Below are 26,074 nucleotides of genomic sequence, written 5' to 3'. Positions count from 1 at the left end.
TCGCGACCGGAAGGATAAAGAGCGAGATAGGGGTGGCAGGGGAGGAGGGATAAGTACGATCGTAGGTATCGCGAATGTCTGGCACAAACGGGTCGTGAAAACGAGTTGAGAAACTCCCCCTGCGTGCGGAGCTTTCGAAGCCCCGGCGGGCGTCGACAGCCGAAGAGGGCGAGAGAGTGCGAGAGACGAGGGTAACGAGGCCCGTAACCGAATTTCCAGATCGTCCGCTTCTCGACGATTTTCCTTCCGGAGACGCGCGTCGCCAGGATCCCATTCTCGCGAAGTGGAGCGAGAGATTATGCATTGAACCGCTCCCTCCGTTCGAAGGACGGAGAAGTGCCACTGATTGCCTGAGTTTCGCATCGGGGTGACGACACGCTCAACCAACGGGGGAGGGAATCGTCGTGTTCGCGGATCACCCGCCGGCGACGCCGCCACGACGAGAACGCGGTCGAAAATCACGAACAGAGAGACCAGCTTTAGAAACTAAATAAAATTTAAATCATTAATTAGAGCAACGTTCCTCTAATTCGTGATATTCCTCTTATAATTCTTACTATTTTAAATACGTACATTTTAGCTTTCAGAGAGAAAAAAGGACGAATTTTAATTATTCCTTTGAAATAATTCAAAATTAATTTTCTATACGATTAAGAGAAGCCTTCTATTGTTAATTATTGTAAAAATATAAAACAAAATTTAAAATTCATTAAGCCAATATTCAGTAGGGATATATACTTTAGCTCTTTGTTAAAACTGCGTATATAGAGTGCGTGTTGAAAATGTAATATATGTAAAACTGTCTTCGATGACTGCTTTCAATTTTTGCTCGGTATTTTGGCAACCGACATTCATCCAGAATTTTGGGGACAACGACGAGATTAGTTGCAAGCTGCTCCGTGGAAGTTCTGGACGTCGTCGCTCGACTGTTGTTACAAGATTTTTGGCGTCAGATGGTCGACGAACTCGACACTTTTTCTACGTAGTTTCTCAACAACGTGTCCGGCAGTTTTTTTCGATATTTTTCAACGCCGTCAACACCATCCCCCTTAGATACTCGTTTCTCGGCTCATCCGAGCGCATGGACGAAGATGAAGTGGCGTTCGATCCCTGAGAACCGAGTTATACCGGAAATTCGATGCTCTCAGCACTTTCGTCACGCCGAGCCCTCTAGGAGGGTAAGAGACGGGAGGGACGAGGGATCGAAACCCCGAAAGTTCGCTGCCGGCAATTAAGGACCGCTCCTCGAACGTCGAGAGTCACCCGATCGGACACCGCGGAAGCCGCAGGCATCCTTAATAAGGATGTTACACGGACAGGCGAACGGCGACTCCCCCGGAATTCCTTCTGCCATTTAACTCTCTTACCGCACATTTTACTTTTACCCAACTAACCTCGTATGCAAAATGTACGAGAATATAACGGCTCTATCTGCTATATACAGTAAATTACGACCTATATCATATAGGATAATAACTTTCGTATTTATATCGCAAAAATTAAAAAAAATTGAATGTGAAATTTGTATGTAATCTATCTGTTGTATGCCTTTATACAGTATTAAATTAGTATTGTATTACAATTTCGCTTTTACATAATAAAAACATTTTGCATTTGTGTTGGAGAAACGGTTCACTCAAATCCTCGTTAAACTTTTGTGTTAAATTTATTATAATATATTCGAATATTAATTCGAATAATTTATCCTAATTATTTAAACAGTTTGGATTAAATTATTATTTAATATTTCTTTGTGATTGCTGCAAGGAATGTAAAAGGCTTAGTATAGTTATTTGGTGATATATGAGTGTGGAGATAAAGTAAAGAATGGAATAGAACAAAATACATATAAGTGCTTATCTCTTGTATTTATTCAGCTCGATCGATGTCTTGTATATCCTACTTATTTAGGATATACGGTATTTTTAGCAAGCGAGATTTATACCTAAAGCACATCAAGTGCGCAAACTGGATTCAATGCATCTAATACAATAAATGCATTATACAAAACATGTATCTAATATTATTATACTTGTGATATATGCAAAAGATTAGAGTTATACGATATTACTTCACATAATACATACATTTATCATTCTTATTCGTTAATAAATTTTTTTAAACACACGTTACGAGAGAATTACTATGTCATTTTATATGTCTTATTTCTAAACATTATCTGTATTATAAATTTTTTTTATACCGTCTCACTTTAGCTGTATATTCAATTTTTATGCGATATAAAAATAAAAATATATAAAAATAAAATATAATATGCAAAGATTTAAAAGTTTTTTTTATTTTGGATTTTCCTAATATTTTTTCATAGTAATAGACAGTGTATACCAGAGTTATCTTAACAATCCCGCGCTAAAAAGTTATACAGGGTGCAATTATTGATTGCGTAATGCGTGTACAAGATGCATCATAAAGGTATACACCGTACACTCGAAATGTTATCCGACATACAATATAACTGGAGGAATTAATCAAATCGAATTGTATTGACATTACACAGAAAATGAAAGGACGAGTCGGGAAACGATTATATAATTTACCATAAAACTATGAGAATAAAAACAACGGCATCGTTCATGGTGGGCGAGACAGTCGATGAAAGGCGATTTAGGTTCGATTATTTCCTCTCGACGCGGCGGCCGTCGCTCTTGTACGGGAAAGCTACGAAAATGCTCTTATCGCAAAGAGGATTTTCCTAACACCATCCGCCAAATCTTCCGTGTCGGACGTACACGAAGGGTAAGCATCTCCCTCTAATTCTTCGCCTCTCCCATTCCCTTCCCACGTTTGCACATGCATATCCTCGCACACGCCATCGCAGCATCCGACCTCTCCAACGCCCGATCTCTCTTCCCGCGATGCTTTACAGTTTATTCCTCCACCAATAGAATCCGAAATGAACGGTCAGTGGTTTCGTCGGGAGATGGAATGTCCGAAACGACCGAGTAACGATGACAAATCGTCGAAGGGCTTCATTCTAAATAACTGCGTATTTGACTTTAAATCGATATGATTTCCCGCAGTTGAACAATCTAACTTTTACGACATCAATTCAAGTTAATAATGTTAATTTTTGAAAGACAAGTGCTGATAAGTAAATTGTTTAGTGTATTTTACGTTGACGTTATTTATTGGCACATTATTATGGATGTATTCATATATGGGGAAAATACTAAAGGATTATCGTAGGTGGAATATTATATTTTATATTTATTAAAATTTACATTTTCCTATTAAATGTATAGCTGCGATTTTATTATATCACAAAAGCATAAAGCAGTATATAGGTACTTTAAAATAAAAAAAAGTCCTTTCGAAAAAGCCCTTTATATTAAATGTATTATTTAATTTAAATTTTCATACGAGGTAATATTTATATGTGATCAGAATAAATAATGAAATTGTAATGATTAAAATTTTAAATGATTTGTTACATCATTAAATATGCATACATTTATTATAGACGTAACTAAATGAACAACAAAATGCAAGCAAATAATACCTGTGTGGGGGTTTAGCGAATCCCATCGTTACCATCTCTGAGTAATCAGGTAAAATGAGATATTGAAGTAGGATTTAAAATTAAACTATATTTGTTTATTAATCAATATTTATTCAAAGTATGATTTCTCTCTGAATATTTTTCTCCAGTATAATACAGATTTAGTAAAAATGTGCAAATCATCGTTATTTTTGTTTTTGCTTGCAATTTAATAATGCAGGAATAAAACAACACATATAATTCAGAAAATTCAGATAATTTATGAAATATAAATATATAACCGTTATAAAATTGATGAAACATTTCCCTCTCCCTTGGTCACTCATCGCTTATTCCAAATCAATATCGTGTTTTCATGTACTTACATTTTTTATTCACGATAAAATCGGAAATCGGTTAATAAGTTTGAATCGCACTACATCTTTTTCAAATATTTGGAAAGGTATTTCCTCGAAACGCGTGCGTGACTTTTCAATTCTATTTGCTGGCATAATTACGAAGCTTAAAATAAAATTCGAAGAAAAAAAGGTCTATCATGTATATCATTACTATATTTAAGTATTATATTATTTAAATTACGGTACTGAGATAAGTTTTGTTTCCGCAAAGAGGACAGCAACCTTCTTCTTGACGAACATTCGTCCCACTGATGATACATCTTAATATGAAGATGGAACCGATATAACTTCGAGAAAAGGAAGAAGGGAGAACTTGAAGTTTAAATTTAAATTGAGATAGAAGTCGTATGGATTGGAATATTCAGAAATAACTCTTCGCAAGAACCTATGACGTTGGAGGCAAATGAAAGTTATTATCAGTCCCAGCAAGAAAATGAAACGTTTTAGAATGAAATCTCTTCATGTGTAACTCAATAAAAATTAACTAATCATAGAAACAGATGAGAAAAACAAATGTCTAGGGACGCAATAAGAATCTGAATATGGAGAACATTGATCTATTATTAACATTCATCAAATTTGCTCAAGATTGTGTGCACACACACGTGATATTCCACGGTATCAACCTAGTTTGCATAGCTCCGATCGATTATGACAAAAATAGCGACTTATTCTTTATTAACTTTTCTCGGATGTTATATTTTTCATAATTCCGCAGTTTCTAGCATGAAACACATCCTGCTCTTCAAGGCTATTAAAATGCGTGTTAAAAACTACACCTCAATTCTCTCAATAAAATAAAGAATTTTTTTTAAATAAAACATTACTTGTACTGAATATTGTCAATTAATAAAAATTAACGAAAACAATTGAAATGAGCAGAGAGTGTCTCCTAGAGAATAAATGTGTAACAGCGCGGATCAATATTTTTTATGCCTGTTCGCACAACAAACAATGAATGCAATAAAAGTATAGTGCATTTAATAAAACCAACAGTTTTTCATACGTTCTAATAGTTTGCTCGAATCAATGATCTTTGTACACGTCGTTATACACAGTTATATCGTCATTGGGAAGCACTCTATGGCACACGCCGACAATTAACAGCTTTGTCGATAAAACCACGTGTGAAATTTGTGGTGTACTTCTCTTTCGTTGTTAAAAACAAATTCATATTGAAACGTTACGCAAATATAAACACTACCAGATTGTCTTCCTCTGTAAATGCAACAGACATATTCTAAACCGACAAACAATGTAACAAGCGTCCTGTAATGTTACATTACTATAAATTATTCGAGTAATATTTAGATAAAAAATTCCGTTTTGGCATTTGTATCGTGAATAAATGTACAAAGACAATAATATCACAATCTCTAACGTCAAAATACTATTTTCAATTCTTATTTAAAAAATTCGCGATGCCCCAAGTGGTTTAATTCTATGGTTTAATGTATTTAGTCTCCAATTTCATTTTACAAATTCTCTTCGAAATAGAGAGTACTACAATTCATTTCCTCGCGTTTTTGTGCAGAATTCTTTCAGTAGCATTTTTGCATTCTCTTTTTTTTTTTGCCCGCGGCCACAACAAACGATCGCAACGTCAGAACGAGATGTTCCTGAAGTTAAAAATCAGGAAAAAAAATTATCTCTCGATGTTCGACACGTAGCCGCGTTACGGAGTTATGCCGTTCCCGACCGCGGACGGCGATTGTTTCCCCACACCTATCGAGAAATCCTCTTTTACTCGCGCCCGCGCGTTTTCAACGCGATGATGAATAAAAGTGCCTGCTCACATATGCTTCGAAAACGCGCGCGACATGCGCGCATCGCCGGCATTATTAAATTCCTTTCTATATTACGTTTTCTCGAGGAGCGAATGTAATCTTCCGGCCGTTTGCCCGGGTCTCTATCCTCCGCGAACCAGAAGAAAAGGGTTTTCCTTTCGCCCCCGCTAGGTAATAAATACACCTGTCCTGAACAAATTCCTCGACCATTTGACATCATGCGCGTCGGCCCGACGATCTAATAACAATCACGTACAAGAATGCGCAGCGTATATAGAGCTACCTCTTTGCTACTCATGCATCCAGTTCAGCCCGGCCCTCGTTATTCGTCCGTCGCATCTCTCCCGCCGATGAATGGAAACTTACGTCGACCGGATATTGGAATTTCCTCGAATTATAGCCGAAGCTTAATCCCGTCATTTGCAAATTGCTTCCAGAGAGACAAATATTTGGAAATAATAGCTTACGAATCGAATTAGTGAATTAACGATGTTATCTTGTAATAATGGGAAATACAGGGGTACCGTATGGCCATTAAAAAATTGTCTTTTCTGCCAAACATTCTGATCAAAAATTGACGCTATAACATACATTTTTGTTAATTAATTATAAAATTGCATTTTATGCATTTAGAAAAATACGAAGATTAGAAAATAAAATTTTTTGTTTAAAGAAATCGACGATATCATATATTTTTGTTAATTAAATATGAATTGCATTTATCCATTTATAAAATATGAATTAGAAAATAAAATGTTTTTAATTTGAAATTCTATAATAGAGTAACGTCATTTACCTAATATTATATTATATAAAATTTTGCTATGTTAATTATTAATTCTTATACGTAGTTATAATAACTTCAAAATTCAATATGATAAATTTTCCTCGTTATGGCGGATTCGATTTCGAGTTCGATAACGAGGCAATATTCTAACTACACCAACGATCTGGATCGATATGTGCATTGGCTTGTGACACGCCCGAAGCGCACCGATCCTGATGTGCGTCCGGCTGATACGCATGCATACGCACACGAGTTCACACACACGCACGTAATCGCGTCGTCAATTGGATCCCCTCGCTAGGGATGGATGGAATCGAGCTCAATATGTAATCATGAATCTGAATCAATTCAATAGCCAAGTGTCGTTGCATTGAAATCGCGTGTGATATTCAGAAAAATTGCTGTTTCATTCGATGTATTATACTTACGCGGAGTACTTCGCTTGCGAGGGGTGCTTGGTACAATCAAGCTCCTATTGAAAGTGAGAACAGAAAGTTGTTTCCACGATCCATAAAAATGTGTTATAAATGCGTCAAATTTTGTGAGAATCAGCATTCATTGGAAATACTCGAACCATATTGGACTGTGAGATGAATTATGTGAAAGAGAGATTGTTTTTTATAGAGAAGAAAAGGATGATTTTCGAAATATGCGATTCGTTTGTAATTATTAAACAATTCACACAACATTGTAGTACTCGAATAATTATAATTAATCTAAAAAATATATTCATACACACAATATGTTAAACTATTTTGAGTATTGTTAAATAATTTGGATATATTTCATAAAAAAACTTTCTCCTGCTTATATTTAAATAGCAATTATTTTCCAGAACATTCATATTAAGACACATTTCCTTTAAAAATTTAATTATCCTAAGTCTCACTCGACTATTTTCGAAATATTTATAGAAATTCCGATATTATATATTCATGATATATTTGATTGCATCTCTGTCTGTGTTGGCACACAGGACATACATTTCAGACACACACGCACGTAAACGCAAAATGCTATATTGGCGGTAAACAATTACGTTCAACTGGATGCACTAATTACGTTCGCATTCCGGAACGTACTGTCATGCGTTTTCAATTGTACGCGAGCACCAATTATCAAGTCGCTTTCGGTGAAATCGGATTTCATCCCTTGAATTTCGTCACGAGCACGAGAGCCTCTCTTCTCACTCTCTCTCGTATTCACAGTACTACTTCGAACCAGAAGTCCTTTAACATTCCATGATTAATCTCTGATCTTGTTCCTATATCGAGCAAGGAAGAAAGATCCTGAAGTAAATTTCTGAGTTATTTCAGAATGTGTGCATTCACAGATATTTCTCGAAAGTGTTTAACTCACTTTGCAGAAATAGCTCGTAAAAGAATCACGTATTTTTTTTCGAACGATTTAAAAGGTGCGGTTTAAAAATGGATATACCTCTTTTGGTTATCAACGATTACCCTCAAAAGTCGGACGCGTGGAAGCGATGCGACGTGATTTTTCCGATGAAAAACCGAAACTTTTCAATAGCCTTAGAATACCGTTCGATCTTATTATCTTCTTCGTCGTTCATCCCCGGTATATCTGCCGCGGACGCGGCCCTAGTTACTATCGACTTGATTGATAACAGCCTCGGTTCATCCGTCGATAGCCTCCATCTTTCCCGCAACCGAATATCCTCGATACGTCTCTGGCAGGCACGTACTACAATGGTTGCCTCGGTTTCCCAGGCGCGAGAGAACGGTGACCCAAGGCTTCCACGCAGGGATGTGCTACGTAGGGTACCGCTTTTACGTTCGCGCTGAACAGAGACGGAGAGGGAATCGCAGTCGTGTCGCGTCGGTAGGGCGAGAGGACGCCGGCCGTGCACAAATTACTTGAGGTTTCCGGCAACTGGCGCTAATTGAATTCCCGGATGAATCGAACTCTGCATAGGGCGCCCGAGCGGAATATTGGCTCTTTTCAACGGCGCTTTCAATGGACACTCGGACCGACCGGCTAGTTGACTGACCGCCCCCGGTGTGGTTCAGCTGAGCCAAAACACTCGATAGAGAGCGAGTCAGAAAGACAGAGAGACAGGTGGTTCATATTATGTACTATTCTTCCGACACATGCGTTAATCTAAGTAATAATTAAGCGAGGAAAATGTAATTCCACGTATAACGTATAAGATATTTCATCTCGTCCCAACTTCCCTTATCAATATCGACTTATCAACCTTATCAACGTGATATACTTCTCTTATAAATATTGATGATATAATTTGAATGTAACTTCAAAGTGTGTGATTGTAAGGACACGTTAAATTACTAAGTAAGTCTTCATAAAAATATAAACTGTGCATATTACAGAAACTAATCGTTCAAATAGTACGATATTAAATCGATTATTTCTTCAAACTATTGTGTCTAGATGTTGAAAATTAAATGTGATTTTACGTATGCATTACGGCACTGATAGTTTATATTTCGACAACCAATTGTGACATTGAGAAATTTATATGAAACTTAACATATCTTACGTGTGTTGATTCAAATTTTTGTGTCAATTTAACTCAAAATTAATGTTGAAAAGTAACATCATGTGAAAAATTAACATAAAAAAACGTACTATGGATACAATGTTTAAAATTAATATTCATAATATGTTACATTAACAAATTTTAATCATTTATCTAAGACGTTTTTAAAAATATTATTTATGTTATTCGTTCATTTACTCGTAAATTATCTTATTTCAACACAAATAAATATCATTTTGACATAAAATATTAAACAACACAAACATACAGTGTTTTTCAGCATATGAAATTGCTAGTAATGTGTGTGTAGAACCACCATTTTTAATCCAGAAAAACAGTTTGAGGAAATCATCGATATAATGGCGGACCGTCCAGATAATTTAGTTTCGTGACTATATCCCATGGCGATGATCACTATTGATATTTATTAAAGAAACACCAAGTGACAAGTTAAGTTTTCGTCGTGAGTCTTAAAACGTGAGACGGAGTACGATCGTCGTCCTCCGAGGGGCAAAGGAACTAAGTGTTATACCCGAGGCGCGATTAACCGGGCGATGAATGACGAGGTACATCGGGATGACGATGTCGCGAACATGCGTCTGCAGCGCGCGAGATAAAGGCCGTGGGCTCTATAGTAGATAATTACCCTGTCTTTGGCTGGTATCCCGTATGCACTCGTTGTCAAGGCGCCGGGATAAGGTAGACGTACAAGGGGTTAAGAGAGGCAAAGAGAGAAGGAAGAAACGAGGTGGAGGTGGACGGAGGAGGGAAGAAAAGAGAGAGAGAGAGAGAGAGACTCCTGCGATTCTTGCCCTCTGTATCTCTCCTTTCTCCCCGTCGTCGTCGCCTCAGCCCGGCAGTAGCGCAAATTAAATGACCGCGAAGGCGCTTTGAAGCCGGGAGCTCGCCGTGAGAAGCGAGTAATTTATTCTGCAGTCGCGACGCGAACAACGGCGGCCACGTTCGTTGATTATGGCGCGCTAGACGCGTTAATTCGTGACAGCAAAACGCAGCCAGCGGTTTCGCGAGCGGAGATACAAGTGTACACTTTTCTCATTGAGTCACGGCGAGAGTTATATCAACGGCATCGCAACGCGAGGCAAACTCTTGTAACTTCATGTCTATACACCGCACTTTCATTACTTTCGTTTATCTAATGCTTTCGGGACACCGATACAGGAGTGACGCGTTGTTTTTGGCTTTCACACTTCAAAATTTTTCAATTCAACAAGAATTGATTGAACGAAAATTGTTTAAATAAACGGTAGTTCAATTAGCGACAAAAACTAAATTGTAAAAATATAATAAAATAAATAGACGAATAACAGAGAGCATACATACGAACAACAACATTTTCAATATACATATAAAATAACACATTCGTCAAAAATGGATGCGTGTAGTTTTCGATTTACAATAGTAATACCAATACCATTTCAGGGAGGATTGATACTAAAATTGGTTGCCGCGAGCTTCCCAATATCCTCCCAATTTCGTCGCAATATACAATTGCACCTGCAAAATCCTTCGGCGAAAACAGGACGCTGTCTCGGCGAAATACAAGTCGGCGGCTTAAAGCAGCGCAGAGCAATGTTTTAATAAAGCCAGAAATGAAGGCGGTAACTTTACACTTATACTCGCGCGTGTTTACGTTCGCGTGTCCTGCGCAGATCCTTTTTAAAAACGGAATACGCAGAGAGGAAATGAAGTGAGGTCGCGTCGCGGATTAACTTCCGACCGCGTTGAATAAATAGCCGTTTGTCTACCCTCAAGTATGACCAACGGTCGCGCACCGCGCCGGAATCTCGGCGCATTCGTGTCCCAAAACGAGGTTAACGTAAAATCTCCCGCTGTAGCCCGTTCTAAAAAAAAAAAAGGGGGGGAGGAGGAAGGATTGTTAATGTCTCGAAATTGGAGCAACCATGACAAAAGTTCCGCCGTGCCACTGGTAATCATGATACACGACGTACCTGCGCACCTCTCTTTCCACCGCCCTTTCCCCCTCGGTTCTTTTTCCTATCTGGTTCTTTTATATCATGCGATTCCTCGTAAATCCGCGTCGTTCGTCTCGCTACCGTTTCGCAGAACGCCGAGAGTCTGCCGACGCATCGATCAGAGCCGCGCGCGAAGAACGCGTTGCGTTACACGACGGAATTACATTACATCGCCGTTCATCTAATGGAACTGCGGAGTTGGCTGTCTCAGAATTCTAACAAAATAGGTATATCATATATCCACATAGACGTAGAATAACGATGACGGAGTTAGATCTATCATCCCTCATTCAGCAGAAAATAGAGACAGAATTAGAATGGAATAGGACTTTCGTTTTACAAGAATGTTAAGTAAGTGACAGTGTGGTATGTAAAGGTAACGAAGACGAAGTTCAGTGCGATAAATATACACGGAAAGAACGATTTTGTTGAAATATCTAAAAGTTTACTTGTATTGTACTATACTACTGTAAATTCATAATGTCAAATTATACTCAATTTGAGTTATTTTTAATTATTTCTATAAATCGCTATTTCTATCTAATATGTCGTTAATTTTCTTACAATAACGAAGTTAAACAATTTAACTAAAAAAAATATATATATATTAAATTTGAATCAAATTTAATTTACTAAATAGTTAAATTTACTAAATAGTAAATATAATATAAATTATATTTACTAAATACATATGTTAATATGGACGACGTTTACTTCAAAATTAACTACAGAAATAAATTGATTTACATTTTGATACATATGGAAAATATAAAATTATTTAATTCAAAGGATTGGATTACCATTGCTCCTTTAATAATCTAACAGTATATAGATGGAATAAAGCAAGGTAATTTGGATAAGTTAACAACTTAAAACAATTAGTGTATCGATAGTGTATGTGTGTTTTATATATTTGATTGCATAAACTATGTAAACACGACCTTTTATATAATTTCAAAATTTTTGCTAATCTATCCAAATTATTCAGCTTCATCTCACAAAACTAAAAATCATTTTTTTGAATTATGAAATAAATTGTATCATAACTTTGCTGCAATTTTACAAAAAGTTTTGACATTCAAGCAACCAGTTTGATCGTCTTAATTATAATTAAAATAATTATTTTTGATAGTTTAATAAATTATACTTTCTAATCTGTATCTAGCTAAATGCTTAAATACTTCAGTAAAATCGTCTTTTCCGTGTAGATAAAATGAATTTCTGCCGATAGAAATCATTAGATGTAACGCGTTGTCGATCAGTCGTGGGAAAAACGTAACGTGTAAAACGTCAAGATCTGTATCTACACTGTCACAAGATAAATCGTCGAATTTTGGCGTTAAACGTGCAATTTTTGTAAGGTGGAGTGCCGTCACGAACTACATTCTGTCTGCGATTCAGGAGAATCAGGGATGCGCGACGCGGCAGTAAGTTTACTAAGAGAGAAAAAGGGAAGAGATACGGATCTCTTAAATAACGCCATGTATCTCGCATTCATCCTGCATCAGCTTGCGCAAGTCCCGGCCATTTTTAAGCGACGACCTCCTCCTCGCCGAGACGCGGATATCCGCCGCCGGTAGAGTCCGCCTCATTTTTGTTTAAAAGTAATGCGGCGATTTCCCCGCCGGCTTACCTCGGTTTTTCTTTTAACAAAGAGAAACGTCAAGGAAAACTAATAGCGGAGGGATAACGAGTCGAGGATTACCGAGGCTTAATGCCGGGGAAAACGGTACGTCGGATACATATACCGCCCAAATATGATGGATTACTTCCAGAATTGTATAGCGCACATTCACGGCGCATCGCGTGCGCTTTATGCGATTCTTCAATAACCGTTCACGATAAGCGATAGTTAACAGCGGATAAAGGCGTTTAACTCTTAATTAAGAAATAGCACAGTTATTGGTTATTCAAATTTATAAGTCTGTATTAGAAATAATTTTGCTCTTCTATCTTTAGGTAGATTTTCGCTACGATCTAACAGCACAAATTTTATTAATATAATAAAAAAGCCATTTAGAGTCAATATAAGTTTTTAGCGTGTACGTATATAAAACTTTATATTTATTATATTTAATAAAACAAAATGTAAACGTTTCAACTCTTGTTTTGGGCCATTCTCAATATATTTTATATAAATTAGCACAAATCAGTAATTAAACGCACATACAAGTAGTCGAACTAATTGATTCGTTTGATTTTGAAAAAAAGTTGGTTGAGATGATTGTCAACTTATTATTCATAAAATTACTCGATTACTTAAATAACAAAGCGGAAAACATTAAATTTATTTTAATAAAAAAATGTGTAAGAGTTAATGTAATGAGACGATTGTGTATTATATTCAAAAGCAAATAACTTTTACGAAATTAAGTCTGTAAAATAAAGATAAAATGTGTTTTCTCTTAACAATTAGTTTCATTGGATTGCATCCTGTAATCTTGTAATATATATAAAATTTAAAACGTTAATCACTCATGTACAATATATTTATAATTTTAAAGCATTCTGCATAAACTATATAAATATTAAAAATATACATTAAAATATTAAATATACGATTTAAACGAAAATACAAGTCTACGTTAAATCGGCTAATGAAATGAACTTTTCGCGACCGCAAGAGGTAATACATACAAGCGCCTTAGAGAGGCAGCTTTAACGGTACGCAATGCGTGCGCTTATTTCCTACTAACAAACATGGAAGCCCTCCAAGAGTTTCGCGCCAATCAAAGAACTTGCGTTCCCTCGTTAGCGAAATTTCCAGTGCGCGCATCAGAATAGTCCGTCTCTTGGTCGCTCGTTAACTGCCAGACCACACACGGAGTCGAACTACTGACAATTTGTGGCTGCTTAGGGATAAGAGGGGTCGATGCTCCGATAAACCTCGCCCAAATTCCACCGTATATGAAATGTTCGTCCCTTAGTATATAATAAAATAGTGATAGAACTCAAAAATTTAATTCTTAATTCTAACGATTTTTAATAAATTTAAATGCAATTGCTTTCATCCGTTCTGAGAGATATGTATGATTCATGAATGTCATAAATCAGATATTTAAATAACATTCGGGACATTCAATTTAAAAAAAAATTGGATATCTGGAGTAAGGTATTTTTGCAAAAAAATCAAGTTCAATTTAAATATTAAAGAATTTCAATTTTACGATCCAGATTAACTAGAGTGAGAGGAATAGAGAGAGATTTTAAGATAATAAAACCCTTAGGTTTTTTTGTACAAATACGATATTATATATATTAATATCGAAAGGCAGTTTTTTTTTATACATAATGATATTCTCTTTTGCATAACTTTTTCATAAATACATGCAAACTTTCGAATTTTTAATAATTTTGCTTACAAACGAAGCTTATCTTTCTAAATCTGAATCAGTGGATGATCAGTGAATGAAATGCGACATTCCTAACCTATACATAACCTTTATTATGTGATCTAATTAACCTTGCTTTAATGTATACAATAAATATGGCATTGGAAGATTGAAATTAACATGTGTGCATATATATCGGTATTTTAATTATATACTCAAACTTTCTCTCGTTTTTAGTTGAATTTTACTAATTATCTGGTGTCAAGTATGCCACTGGGTAATCAGTGCGTATCCACTAATTCAGATTTAAAGAGATAGCTCGGTTATGAATTGTCCCACAAGAAATATATTTACGTACTACAATTATATTACACATCATGTTGCATATTATAAAATTATTACAAATATATCCGTGAAACAATTTATGATTTTCGATAATGCTTTTGCTTACAAACAAATAATCTCAGTCCTGCCATATTGTACTCCAAGAAATATTTGACAAAACCACATTACTAATATTCCAGTATCGCGTATACAAGATCGTAATTGTAAAAAAATTATTCTAATACATTACACAAGCGTGGAGACAGAGTAGGGAAGTGCAGGATATAAAGAGGGAAAAGTGAGAACGAACGAGACACGATTGAAGCACACAGAGAATGAAGCGTGCGATCGAGCGGAGGCGAATGCCGCGTATTATTGAACGCGGGACGCACTCTATCCGGTAATACGCTCCGTCGCATCCGACGTTATCGGAAACTCGTTGCTCTACCTCGTCGGAGCCGTATTTAACGGTTGGACCGCGAACGAGTCGCGACGCATTGGGAAACGACGGACAACGCCGACAACGCGGAGAGTGATGGCCTAGAGGGGACGAGAAGGGATTTCTTCGATGAAAACGCGCTAACGAGTAAAGCCACGTAACTAGCGAGCGTGTTGTCATGTTTGAATGCACAAGGCGCGGTTGGTTGAATGCATGCTTGTCGTCGTCGTCGACGAATCGACCCTCTCAATAGCGGAATGACGGAATTGCTGACATGCTTTTTCAATGTGCTTTTACGTCCCTTTGATCCGCATCTAGCATCCTTTCAGCTTTGCCCTCGGATTTGTTCGATTTTGTAACCGCAAACCAAGACAATAGAATGATGTTACGCGTTGTCACTTTCCGCTCATCCCTTTAAATCTATATGTACATATATGCAGTTAAGCCCGAACTGTGCTCTCTCTATGAAATTCTATTGCAATCTATTGCAGTGTAAATTCTATAACCGGCTTAAAATAGATCACACATAAATCCTATACCCATTGTCAACAATATATCGCTGCATTAACCTTTTTTTCCTTGATGAATCGGAAAAACAGAGTTACGTGGAATTAATTCCCATTTATCATGTAACGATCGAATCGTTCGGCAACGACAGCTCGTGGAATCAACATCGCGGGCAGTGATCGGGCCGGAAAAAAAAAAAAAAAAAGATAACACGTCCGAAAATGATCGAACTCGATCGAACGCGCCGAGTAGTCTCGTCCGTGGAGTGCATCGAACAGACACGCTGAATGATTAATGCACTCGGGCAAATACTTTCAGCGCATGAGGTTTGCTGTGCAGCAGTTACGCCACCGCCGCTGTCTGCCGCTGCAGCCGTTGCCGTTGCACGCGATGCACTCGGGCGCGCCATTAGGACACGATTGATCACGCGTATTTGTAACTGCTCAAACGTTACCCGCCGAGTGATCAATCGTGCAACCAACCCTTCGACAGGATCGACCGACCGACCGGTCGAATTCCGAAGTGCCCTACTGCTCGCGCGACTCTCGCCCCGGCAGTCAATGATCTTCTGGAGCGGCGATGCGGAAACTGCGGAACACCCTGAGAAGAGGGTCATGCGAGGGAATTTCCAGCCGAGTTCTGAAGAGCTTTATCTCCCCGAGAGAGAGAGAGAGAGAGAGAGAGAGAGAGGAGAGAGGGAGGGGGCAGAGGAAGGGAGGATAATAAATTTTCCGATATCTACGAAAACCATTGAAAAATAGCGCTATAATTTTTAATAATAAATAAACAAATCTGTCAATATATTCATTCCAAGAAAAAATGTGATCTGCGTGTGTAAAGAAATTTTTTTAAATTTTACGATACTAATATTTTTAAAAAATATACAGTATCATGTAGGAAAAATTAATTCTCTTTAAATATGACAATTTTTATCCCATTTTAAAGTAATAACATTTTGTTTGAAAAATAGAATGCTAATTATAGAGGTATAATAAAACATAAAATAAGTTACTTTTCAAATATATAAATAATATAAGAGCAATAAAATGACTCTTTATATTTTCGATTGGATAATTTTAAATTATTTTAAACGAATTGTTTCAATAAATCGTCTGAATATTTTTAATAAACAGGAGAGACTACTACACTGTTTTGGAAATAATTAGAATATTATTGTTTCCCGATAATGCCGGTGGTATTTATGACATAGTTCTCTCGGGATTTTTTGGATTAATCAACACGCTCAAAAATTTTGAAATTAAAATAGCGAACAGTGCATTATCGATTAAATGTTTTAATGCAAGAGAAAGCGTTATTGCACGGAAGAAAGTGTTACTGCACACAACAAGATTCCATATATGTCGCTGGGAATATAATTCTCGGAGAACGTATCTCACTTCGACTCGCTCGACCGTTTCCTCTCCGTAAACGCGGTTAACATAAATTATCGGGCCAACTACTCGCGCGAATGTCTCCTCGTTGATGAACTTGCAGACTTGTGCAAGCCGACATGAAAACGTAAACGGCTACGTGGTTAATAAGAAAGAAAGAACAATATTTTAAAATTGCAAACGTGATATGTGTGAATAATAAATATCTGGCTGCTGTAATCGAGAGTAAAACACGAGGGACGAGAAGAAAGTAGGTGGCAACAGATTTACGACGAGCAGCTTTAAGTGAAGAGGAAAAGAGGAAAGAAGTAGAAGCATAAAAATGTAGGGAGGAGAGGCATATAAAAGCGAGAAAAGGAGTAGAGAAAGTGGTGAGCGGGGGAGAATGATAAAGAAAGAAAGAGAAAAGGTTATAAGAGGGGAATAGAAACAGAAAGACAGAGAAAGTAAATGAGTGAAGAAATGAATGAACAAATACTGAGCGAATTATACAATATCTTGGAAATGAAAGAGAAAGAATAAAACAGGATCATTTGTATCATACGATGAAACGTTCTTGGAGAAGATTAAACCAACATCTACAAGATGGGCTACATTAAGTAGACATGATTACTACATGGACCAACGAACAGACGCGTTTAATTAAAAAAAAAAAAAAAAAACTAGTGAAAATGAGAGAGAAGCGTGCAACAAGTAATAAAATGAAACTTAATATGTAGAAATTGAGCAAACAAACTGAAAATGATTGCAAAATACACAGGAACGTCAAATTCTCGCCAAGCAAGCTGGCGAAATAAGCACGCGGCGTTTTACCGTATTACTCATAATCAGCCTTAGTCGCTATATACATAACATACATATATATATACATACACATACATATAAATATATATATATATATATAAAATATATAAAATATATTTGTAAGACGGAGAAAGAGGGGAATAATGTTAGAAGATGAAGAGACGTTAGAGGGAAAAGCTTCGTCCGCTTTCTCCAAGAGAAACCATTTCTCGACTTCGTCGAGATACGGAGATGAGGGGAGTTGAGTTGTAGGGGTGGTGCGACAGGGGAAAAAGGCGAAGGTAGATGGAAACGAGAGAAAAAGAGAGAGAGAGAGAGAGAACAAGAAAGAGAGAAAGAGAGAGGGACGGAGGTATAGAGCGAAGAGGCAGCTCGCTAGAAGCTTCCTGTTCCCCGCCGGAAGGAGGAAACGCCTTTCCTCCATTCTTGCACACCCCCGTGCGCCACCTAACCATCCTCTCATACCATCTCGTATCACTAAGGTACCCGGTACTTCGGTCTCGTTCACGACAACGAGATATTTAAACAGTCATCCCTTGGCTCGAGTGCAATTCTAACAATATGACTTAATATAATGTATTTCACGCGCAATACCTACACAAATATAAATAGAACAAAAATTTTTAATGATATTTTTTAATCCTTCTTTTTTTATTATACTAATACATTCTATTATAGTCGAAAAGAATAAATAACACTGTAAAAAATCGGTACACTAAAATTCATAATGTCAAATTATGACTCAAATTTAGTTTATTATTTTCGAAGTGTATATATACGTTAATGTGAACATTGTTCACTTTGAAACTATAGAAATATATAACTATAGAACTAATATAGAACTATAGAACTAATTATAGAAATTATAGAAATGTTCGATTTACATTTTGACACATACGTTAAAGTTAAAAATAATCAAATGTTATTAATAATTTAAGGGACTGAGTTGTGCCATCACTCCTTTGATATCGAACAGTGTTATACATAAAATCGTCATAAAAAATATTTATTCCTAAAAATAACTCTCTCTTCCTTGGACATGTTTCTAGAAATGTCGCGATATTCTACCGAGTTTCGCAAAACCTCATCCTACTTTCGGTGGCCACATTTCGCTTTTAGAATTCAAACGTGCGCGAGCAGTAAAGCGACGGGAGGATGCTATAACTCCAGCGTTCCTGGCGGTCGACGAGACTTCTGAAACGGCCTAAGAGGAATCAAATAAAATTCTACTCAGTGACGAGAGGAAGAGCGTCGTCTGGCGCGGTTATGAAGCGTCATGCACGTGCCTCGAAGAGAACGCGAAACGGAACGTCGCGCCATTTCTCGTAATACGATCTACATATCGCGATGCACGACGTGCGACTTGAATAAATTCAACGAAAAGAAAAGCGTGGTGTCATACACGAAGGATAGACTTACCCGTGCAAGTGGCCAAAAGACAAATCACCAGTAGAGCCGCTCGCTTCCTAGGCAACCTGCAAGCAGAAGAGGAGAACGGTGATTATTGATTGAGCCCCCTGGGCCAATCGAGAGACGAATCGAGAGAAGGGTAATGCTCGGCTTCGACTCGCCGGCTATCAGACTTGCGATTAGACGAATTAATCTCGCGTCATGCTCCTCGCGTGCATTGGAACGCTTAATTAATTGCGCATTTGTGGCTTTCACGCGGATCTCTCGCTCAAGATATTTGCTAGTAGGTATCATATAGTCGGAGCGTTAATTTTCTGAAACCAATTTTCAATTCCTATTGCTGAAATGCTTTGCATTTCTGATCTAAGTTACTTTAAAAAGATGAAAAACTGGCGATATATTTTTATTTTTTATTGTATTATAATAAGTAAATTATGTGAAAAACTTTTTATTTTTATTCATTTGTTTGTAGATCCAAATTAGACAAATAATGGGTGCTTTCCATTTGATGACACAAGTCGACACAAGTATCGTTCTATCTTTGTCAATCTCTAAATCTCAAGAAAGATAGAACGATATTTATGTCGACTTGTGTTATCAAATGGAAAGCACCCAATGTAACTTTAGCGATTACTTGGAAAAGCTTAAATTAATATTACATCACACATACTATTTAATTATGATGACGATCGTTCTCAACAGAATATAGAAAATATAACAATAACATGTTTCAATTTGTTACACGCAAACTATACGCATATCTATATTAATAGTTTCAGGAGTGATACGATAAGCGAATCAACCAACGGATAGATGAATAGATAACATTAAGCGGATTATATTCCGTTGGAATATCTCGGCCGGTGCGATCCAATAACAGGTATCATTTGCAACTGCAAGTTAAAAATAAAATCCCAACAATCCCCGACTGACATTACAGAGATACGCCATCGTGTCATCACGTTAAATTTCATTCCGTAAGTGACGTATTTTTATAACGTGGCTCTCGCAATTTTTCGTTGGGTCATAAACACTGCCGGTGCTTGTTTCTAACTGACAAAACTCGGTTATCCACCGTCGGAATTGCCGTGCTTAAATAAAGTTATTCAACGACACGGACACGATTGTAAATTTAGCTGGAAACTTTAATTAAATTGGGTCGAAATGACTGCTGAATAACCTCAGGGTTAAAATTGCTGTTAAAATGATCGTAAATACAGGAGTATTATCATAATAAGCACATATGCGTTGCGGTAATTATGCGATGTCAAGTTTCATATTCATTCTGCAATTAAACTGCTGTGTCTGCTTAAAATGATAAAACGGCAAAGTAACAAAAGCGTATTTAAATAAAGTGCGAGAGCTTTTCTTGAAATCAAGTCCTGGAGAATTACGGTTTAAGTTTCATATTAAAACCATTCGTCTAGTATTTGATTATTAAACTACTCTATTCCCTCTTCTTGCAAAATGTGGATCTACAACAAAGTAATGAATATTCAACGGCATAACGGAACAATAAAGTAATGAATATTTAGCAAGAAATAAGTACAGACTGAAAGTTGCCGCTTGAGTTCTCAAAACATCGAACAAGACTACACTACACAAGATGTTTTTGAGTCAAATAGAGAGAAAAGAGAACTCTTGCTCGGTCTGTCTTTTGACGATAAAGTTTTAATCAAATGAGAGAAAGAATTCTATTTTCGGTCGAAGCGGTGTTTAATATTCATATAATTTCCACTTATATAATTACAAAAGTCTTAATTATAAAACGCTCAATAGTTGAAGACTCTCTTTGCATATCATTAGACCAGCCAATCAATACAAACTATATATTATTTCTATCGCAAACGATAACGTTTTCGTTGGAGAATCTGCAGTGTGGGGATCGGGCGGCAGACCTAGTGACATTTGCCATTACCTGGCGGGTTGACCATAGGTATGTACATGTCTGTTACATACTGCCATGTCGGTTACATAGAACCGCACCGCGTCGGTTCGATACAGACCGTCCCATGACATGAACGGTAAACAGTCTTGGGTTAATTGGTGATATCGACTTTGCGTCTGCACCGTCAAACGGGAGCGGAAAAATGAGCAACAAGTCCTCGTGGTTACCACCGTCTCGCCCTCGGAAAAATTTCAACATCCCGCGGGAAAGTTAGCGCAGAGTGTCCATTTTGTAAAGTAGCATTCTGCACGGCAAAAAATTAAAGCTGTTTTTAAAAGAGGAGAGTGGAGCTTGTTCTTGCGCGGCCAAGTTGTTACGATGTAATTTTACAGAAATCTACTAGAAACTGCGCTACTTAGAAGAGGCAAAAATGAGAGAGATACTGCCCGCGTGCAGCCCATTTTACACGGATGTCGTTAGTTAAATAAAAGTGTACGAAAATGTATAATCTTGTTTAAAAATAACACAGTCCGACATGTATATATAGAATTGAAATCGCGCTCTGCCGCATACATAAATGTTATTTCACAACGATATTTAAAACAAATAATTAAGTAAGCAATTGACAAATAAAGTAGGTATTCGACAAAAAAGAATACTCATCGAAATATTTGTAACAACAGTCTCTTCCATATGTAAAATAGATTTTTGTACGAATATGTATTTTCCACGTTCCATAAATAAAGGTGGTTTTAAACGGAACGCAGGGTAATAAATCATGGTTATTGACCATCGCGCAGTTATACTTGGTTTTACGAATCTCTATTCGGAACAAGCGCAAATTAAGCTAATTTTTCCTATCAAAACGTTCCCTTTTTTGTCATTCTTGAACAAAACATGATAGATTATCTTTTGCGACATGTTTTGGAAAGTAATCTATTATTATATCGTATCAATTTTTTATTTTTAATATTAGGCGCAAATACCACAGTCTACAATTTTCCCGTCTCAAATATTATAATTGATCTCATAAAAACGCATTAAGTTATAAACTAGATTGTAGCGTCGCCAGGGAATGACGACGATTATAATCAGTCTATCTTACATGGAATCGTGATATAATGTAACCAAATGCATTTTGAAATATATATACGTCATATCACCATATGCGCGTCGTATCACCTTCGGACACTTGCCCCTTCAATTACGATAATGGTAGATTTGAGTATTGCTCACGCTAATTGCCGCGGGAATTAATTTGAACGTTCGCATGTGACTATCTTGACGTCACTTTGATAGTGTCGCATTAAGCTAGATAGGTATCCCATTAAAATGGTGGCACGAATTGCGTTTTACGGCGTCACATGTGGAGAGGACGATGCACGCAATCTCGTCTTAATCGCCATAACGACGACATTCGCCCCTGTTTCTTCATATTAATCGTTTTAACCGTTCACTTGGCCACCGTCGCCACCATCGCCGCCAAAATGCCATTATCCGCCGCACGGAATTAGCAGAGAGATAACATTTGCGCGAGAGATAACACTGTGGCATTCAGAGTGACGTTTCCATTATCTGCCACATGCACCCTCATGGTGCCGTGTCGGCACTCAGGACCGACTCGAAATATGACGACGTTCCTCGTCAACGTTCTCAAAACAAGACATAAGATAGATCACGAGATGTCAAGATTGTCAAGAATTGCATAAGTCAAAAATCACCAAGTTGAAAAGAATTTGATAATTCTAAAAAAAAAACTGCACTAATTGAATGGAAAATTAGGAAATCTAAAAAAATAAAAAATCTCGGTGAGATGAGTTCATTTTCACATATTACTTACATATATTACAATGAACAAGACGTCCTAAATACAAGACTCAATAATAAACAGTTTTAAGCTATAATCTTTGATTAGAAAAATTTTGCATTGCTATATACGATTAAAAGTTTCTTTGATTTGAACGTCATTTCTTGGAAACAAATAATTGTTATGTATACGTTTCTTGAAATCAAGTAAATTTTCCTCAATGATATTTTCACTTTAACTTAAAAAAATAAACAAAAGAAACGATTTCTACAATTTTAACATAACTCTTCTCGATGGGTATACAAAATTTGTGCTCTTAGAATATCTTGATACATCAAAACTATAACTTATTCATTATTAAATGTTGTTGTCTATGACATCTTTTGTCCACTACATTATAAGCTATAATACATTATAAATACGTTCCGCTTTCACGCTGTATAAGCGTGTATTATTCCTGTTGCCTATCAAATATTAAATACGAACAAAATATGGTTACCAGCACTGTAAACGCGCAAAACGGGATGCACTCTATCTGTGAAAGCTAACTCATTTCACCGGGACTCAATTTTCCATACAATTAGTGTAAAAAGGTCCTTTTAATTAGACGTATTTTTCGAAAAATTCAGATTCGTAATCGCACACGCAGTGCGTATACGATAAAAACTCACAGAATTTGATTCGCGTGCAAAAGATACACATATAAAACATGTAATTCGGTGAATACAGGCTGCATCAACGTTTACTGTGTACACGCGAATGTTTTAATCCACGATAGAATCCGTGATAAACAAGCCGTAATAGACGGACAGTTCGTCAGTGTACCTACAGATAGTGTCTCGTTAACAATTATTATATCCATTCGATATTACATCAAACATCTATGCGTTGCAAATTCTAAAGTAAAAACGTTAATTTAATCACAGTTTAATGACAAATCCCAGTTTCACAATTCACGGTTAACTCTTAATCGAGGTTCAACTTATTTCTCATCTTTTTCCGATTTTAGAATTAGAAAGAGATAAGGAATAAGTTAAACCTCGCGGCTAAGAGTTAATATATTGTAAAACTACATAGACCTTCATATAGTACTTCATGCGTAGATATGGAAGTACTGAAAAGTTCTCGGATCTAACAACAACATATATATAAGTACATTAATCTTATTGGATAATCTCTCGCAACAGTTAAAATAAAATAGAAAAGCTTTTAAAACCTAATAAACCTTTGATGATTTTCTACTGTCTTTTCGGTGTCTCGTCAAATCAAAGTGCGAGATATTTTGAGATCTTTATCGTTTTAAATACAAAAACGCGAGGCCAAGATTTGTAATTATTCAATTATTATATTTCATATTGCAATCGTTCATTTCATAATTTTAGCATCCACAGGTTATGAATGTATTCCCTGTTGCATTTACAGAAATTACTATTGCGGGCATTTGTCGTTTTTTACCTTCACGCAATGAATCTTTCAACATTAAATTATACAAATTGCATTATGTGTGCGTGGCGCGCAAACTCACATAGATGCACGCGATGCACTGTGCATTTTGACGCATCATATGTGCAGCTCCGCCGATCTGCAAATGGTCACGTGTTAATCGGTTGACGCGGGACATCGCAGTTACATCAGCACGCGAAACAGTTATGTCGCATGCGTTCGTGCCGTTACAGCGAGTGGTTCCCATCTCAGAGCATCGTCACGGAACGAGTTTATCTAGCACTAATTTACATGACCTCGTTTATCATCATCTAAAATAAATTTTATATATAATCTTGTGTGTGTCTAGATAAAAATGGCAAACGATAGAAAAATGTATGTTATCATAAAATGCATCATCGCTGTCATGAAAGTTTCCTTTACATGGATGAGATATTATACATACGGTATAGGCTCATTTTTTAACAGTTATCGCAATGTCTAATGACTGTTTAATCCGACATCAATCTCTTCGCCAAGAAATCCGTAGTAATAAAGTTTCAGAGTGAGAAGCAGCAACGAATAAGTGGGTGTAACGAAGTTCGTGAGTCCAGCTAGATTGACGTTGTGGCGTGCATTCTGTCCCATGTATGCAAAATGTGTTCATACATTCTCAAGTTAACCAAGCCTGAATTAATCGCATCAACTATTAACATCACAGCTGTCCATGCAACAAGCAAATTGCATTAATCGCGACCATTTCGCATAAGGTGGAAGAGATAAGGCAGCTGCGGTTGCAGCACTCTCAGCCGTTGCTAAGACCGATCGGAAATTATGCAAGCCCGCGCTCGAACTAAAGTTAACACGTCAAGCTCGGCTTCATCGCGACCGCGACGTTCCGATGATGCATTACTCCTGACAGACCGGAATTCGATGGTATGAGGTTAATGAGATAACTTGTATCTTGCGCTTACGTTGCATCCTCATAAAGCGAATTCGCTGAAGTGTAAAGAAAACATGATAAATTTGCATTAGTAGAACTTACCTATTAAATTTAACATATTTTCTTATTTATGCAAAAATTATAAAAGTTCTATGAAAATTTTCTACAAAAAATTACCTCTTTAAATGAAAATATCAGATGTAGAATATTTTCAAGTAGTTATTATCTTTCATTATATTTTCAAGTAGTTTATAATTTTAAAATATTTAAATCTTCTTTAAATTAAACTCTTGTTTAATATTCACTTGCTCATTGTCCATATAAATATAAAAATGATTTATTTATAAACATTCTACGCCTCTATCGCGGTAAATTAAACTTATTCGAAGCACGTAAATCTATCAACGCGTTTATAAATATTATATTACACGATAGTGAGAGTAAAATTAAAATGTGGAATGAACATTGCCATTAATTTATCATAACCAACGTAAGTGCAGATTATATGCAGCCAGTAATAACGATCAGTAAGTGTAATTAATTAAACCCGACACGGAACGCCATTACGGAAATAATATCATCAACGGCGATGAGAGACATAATGACTCCCTGTTATCAGGTATATTATAACGCAACGAATGCAATCGCGTTTTAGTGCGCAAGAGTGCAAATATGCCAGCGAGATGGCATACGAAGATGCTACGACAGAACCGCTTGTTAACACCATGCAGTAAACAGCAGAGCGGTGTGTTATGTCGCGTTATAACCCAGTTTTCCTTCCGAGCGTGCACGTTTAATAA

General features: G+C 36.7%; 1 protein-coding gene across 1 annotated transcript in view; it reads right to left on the bottom strand.

Moving 5' to 3' along the window:
• The window catches only part of Cad87A (cadherin 87A), a 243,425-nt gene that overhangs the window by 102,103 nt on the left and 115,248 nt on the right, over positions 1–26,074 (bottom strand). The window contains exon 4 of the mRNA XM_018549672.1: positions 19,224–19,279. Coding sequence (XP_018405174.1) covers positions 19,224–19,279 — 56 coding nt within the window. The remainder of the gene's footprint in view (positions 1–19,223; positions 19,280–26,074) is intronic.

This window comes from Cyphomyrmex costatus, unplaced genomic scaffold (assembly GCF_001594065.2).
Source record: "Cyphomyrmex costatus isolate MS0001 unplaced genomic scaffold, Ccosl1.0 scaffold85, whole genome shotgun sequence".
NCBI classification, from domain to species: domain Eukaryota; kingdom Metazoa; phylum Arthropoda; class Insecta; order Hymenoptera; family Formicidae; genus Cyphomyrmex; species Cyphomyrmex costatus.
The sequence above is the reverse complement of the archived record's forward strand: the minus strand, read 5'-3'. Positions and strand labels throughout refer to the sequence as shown.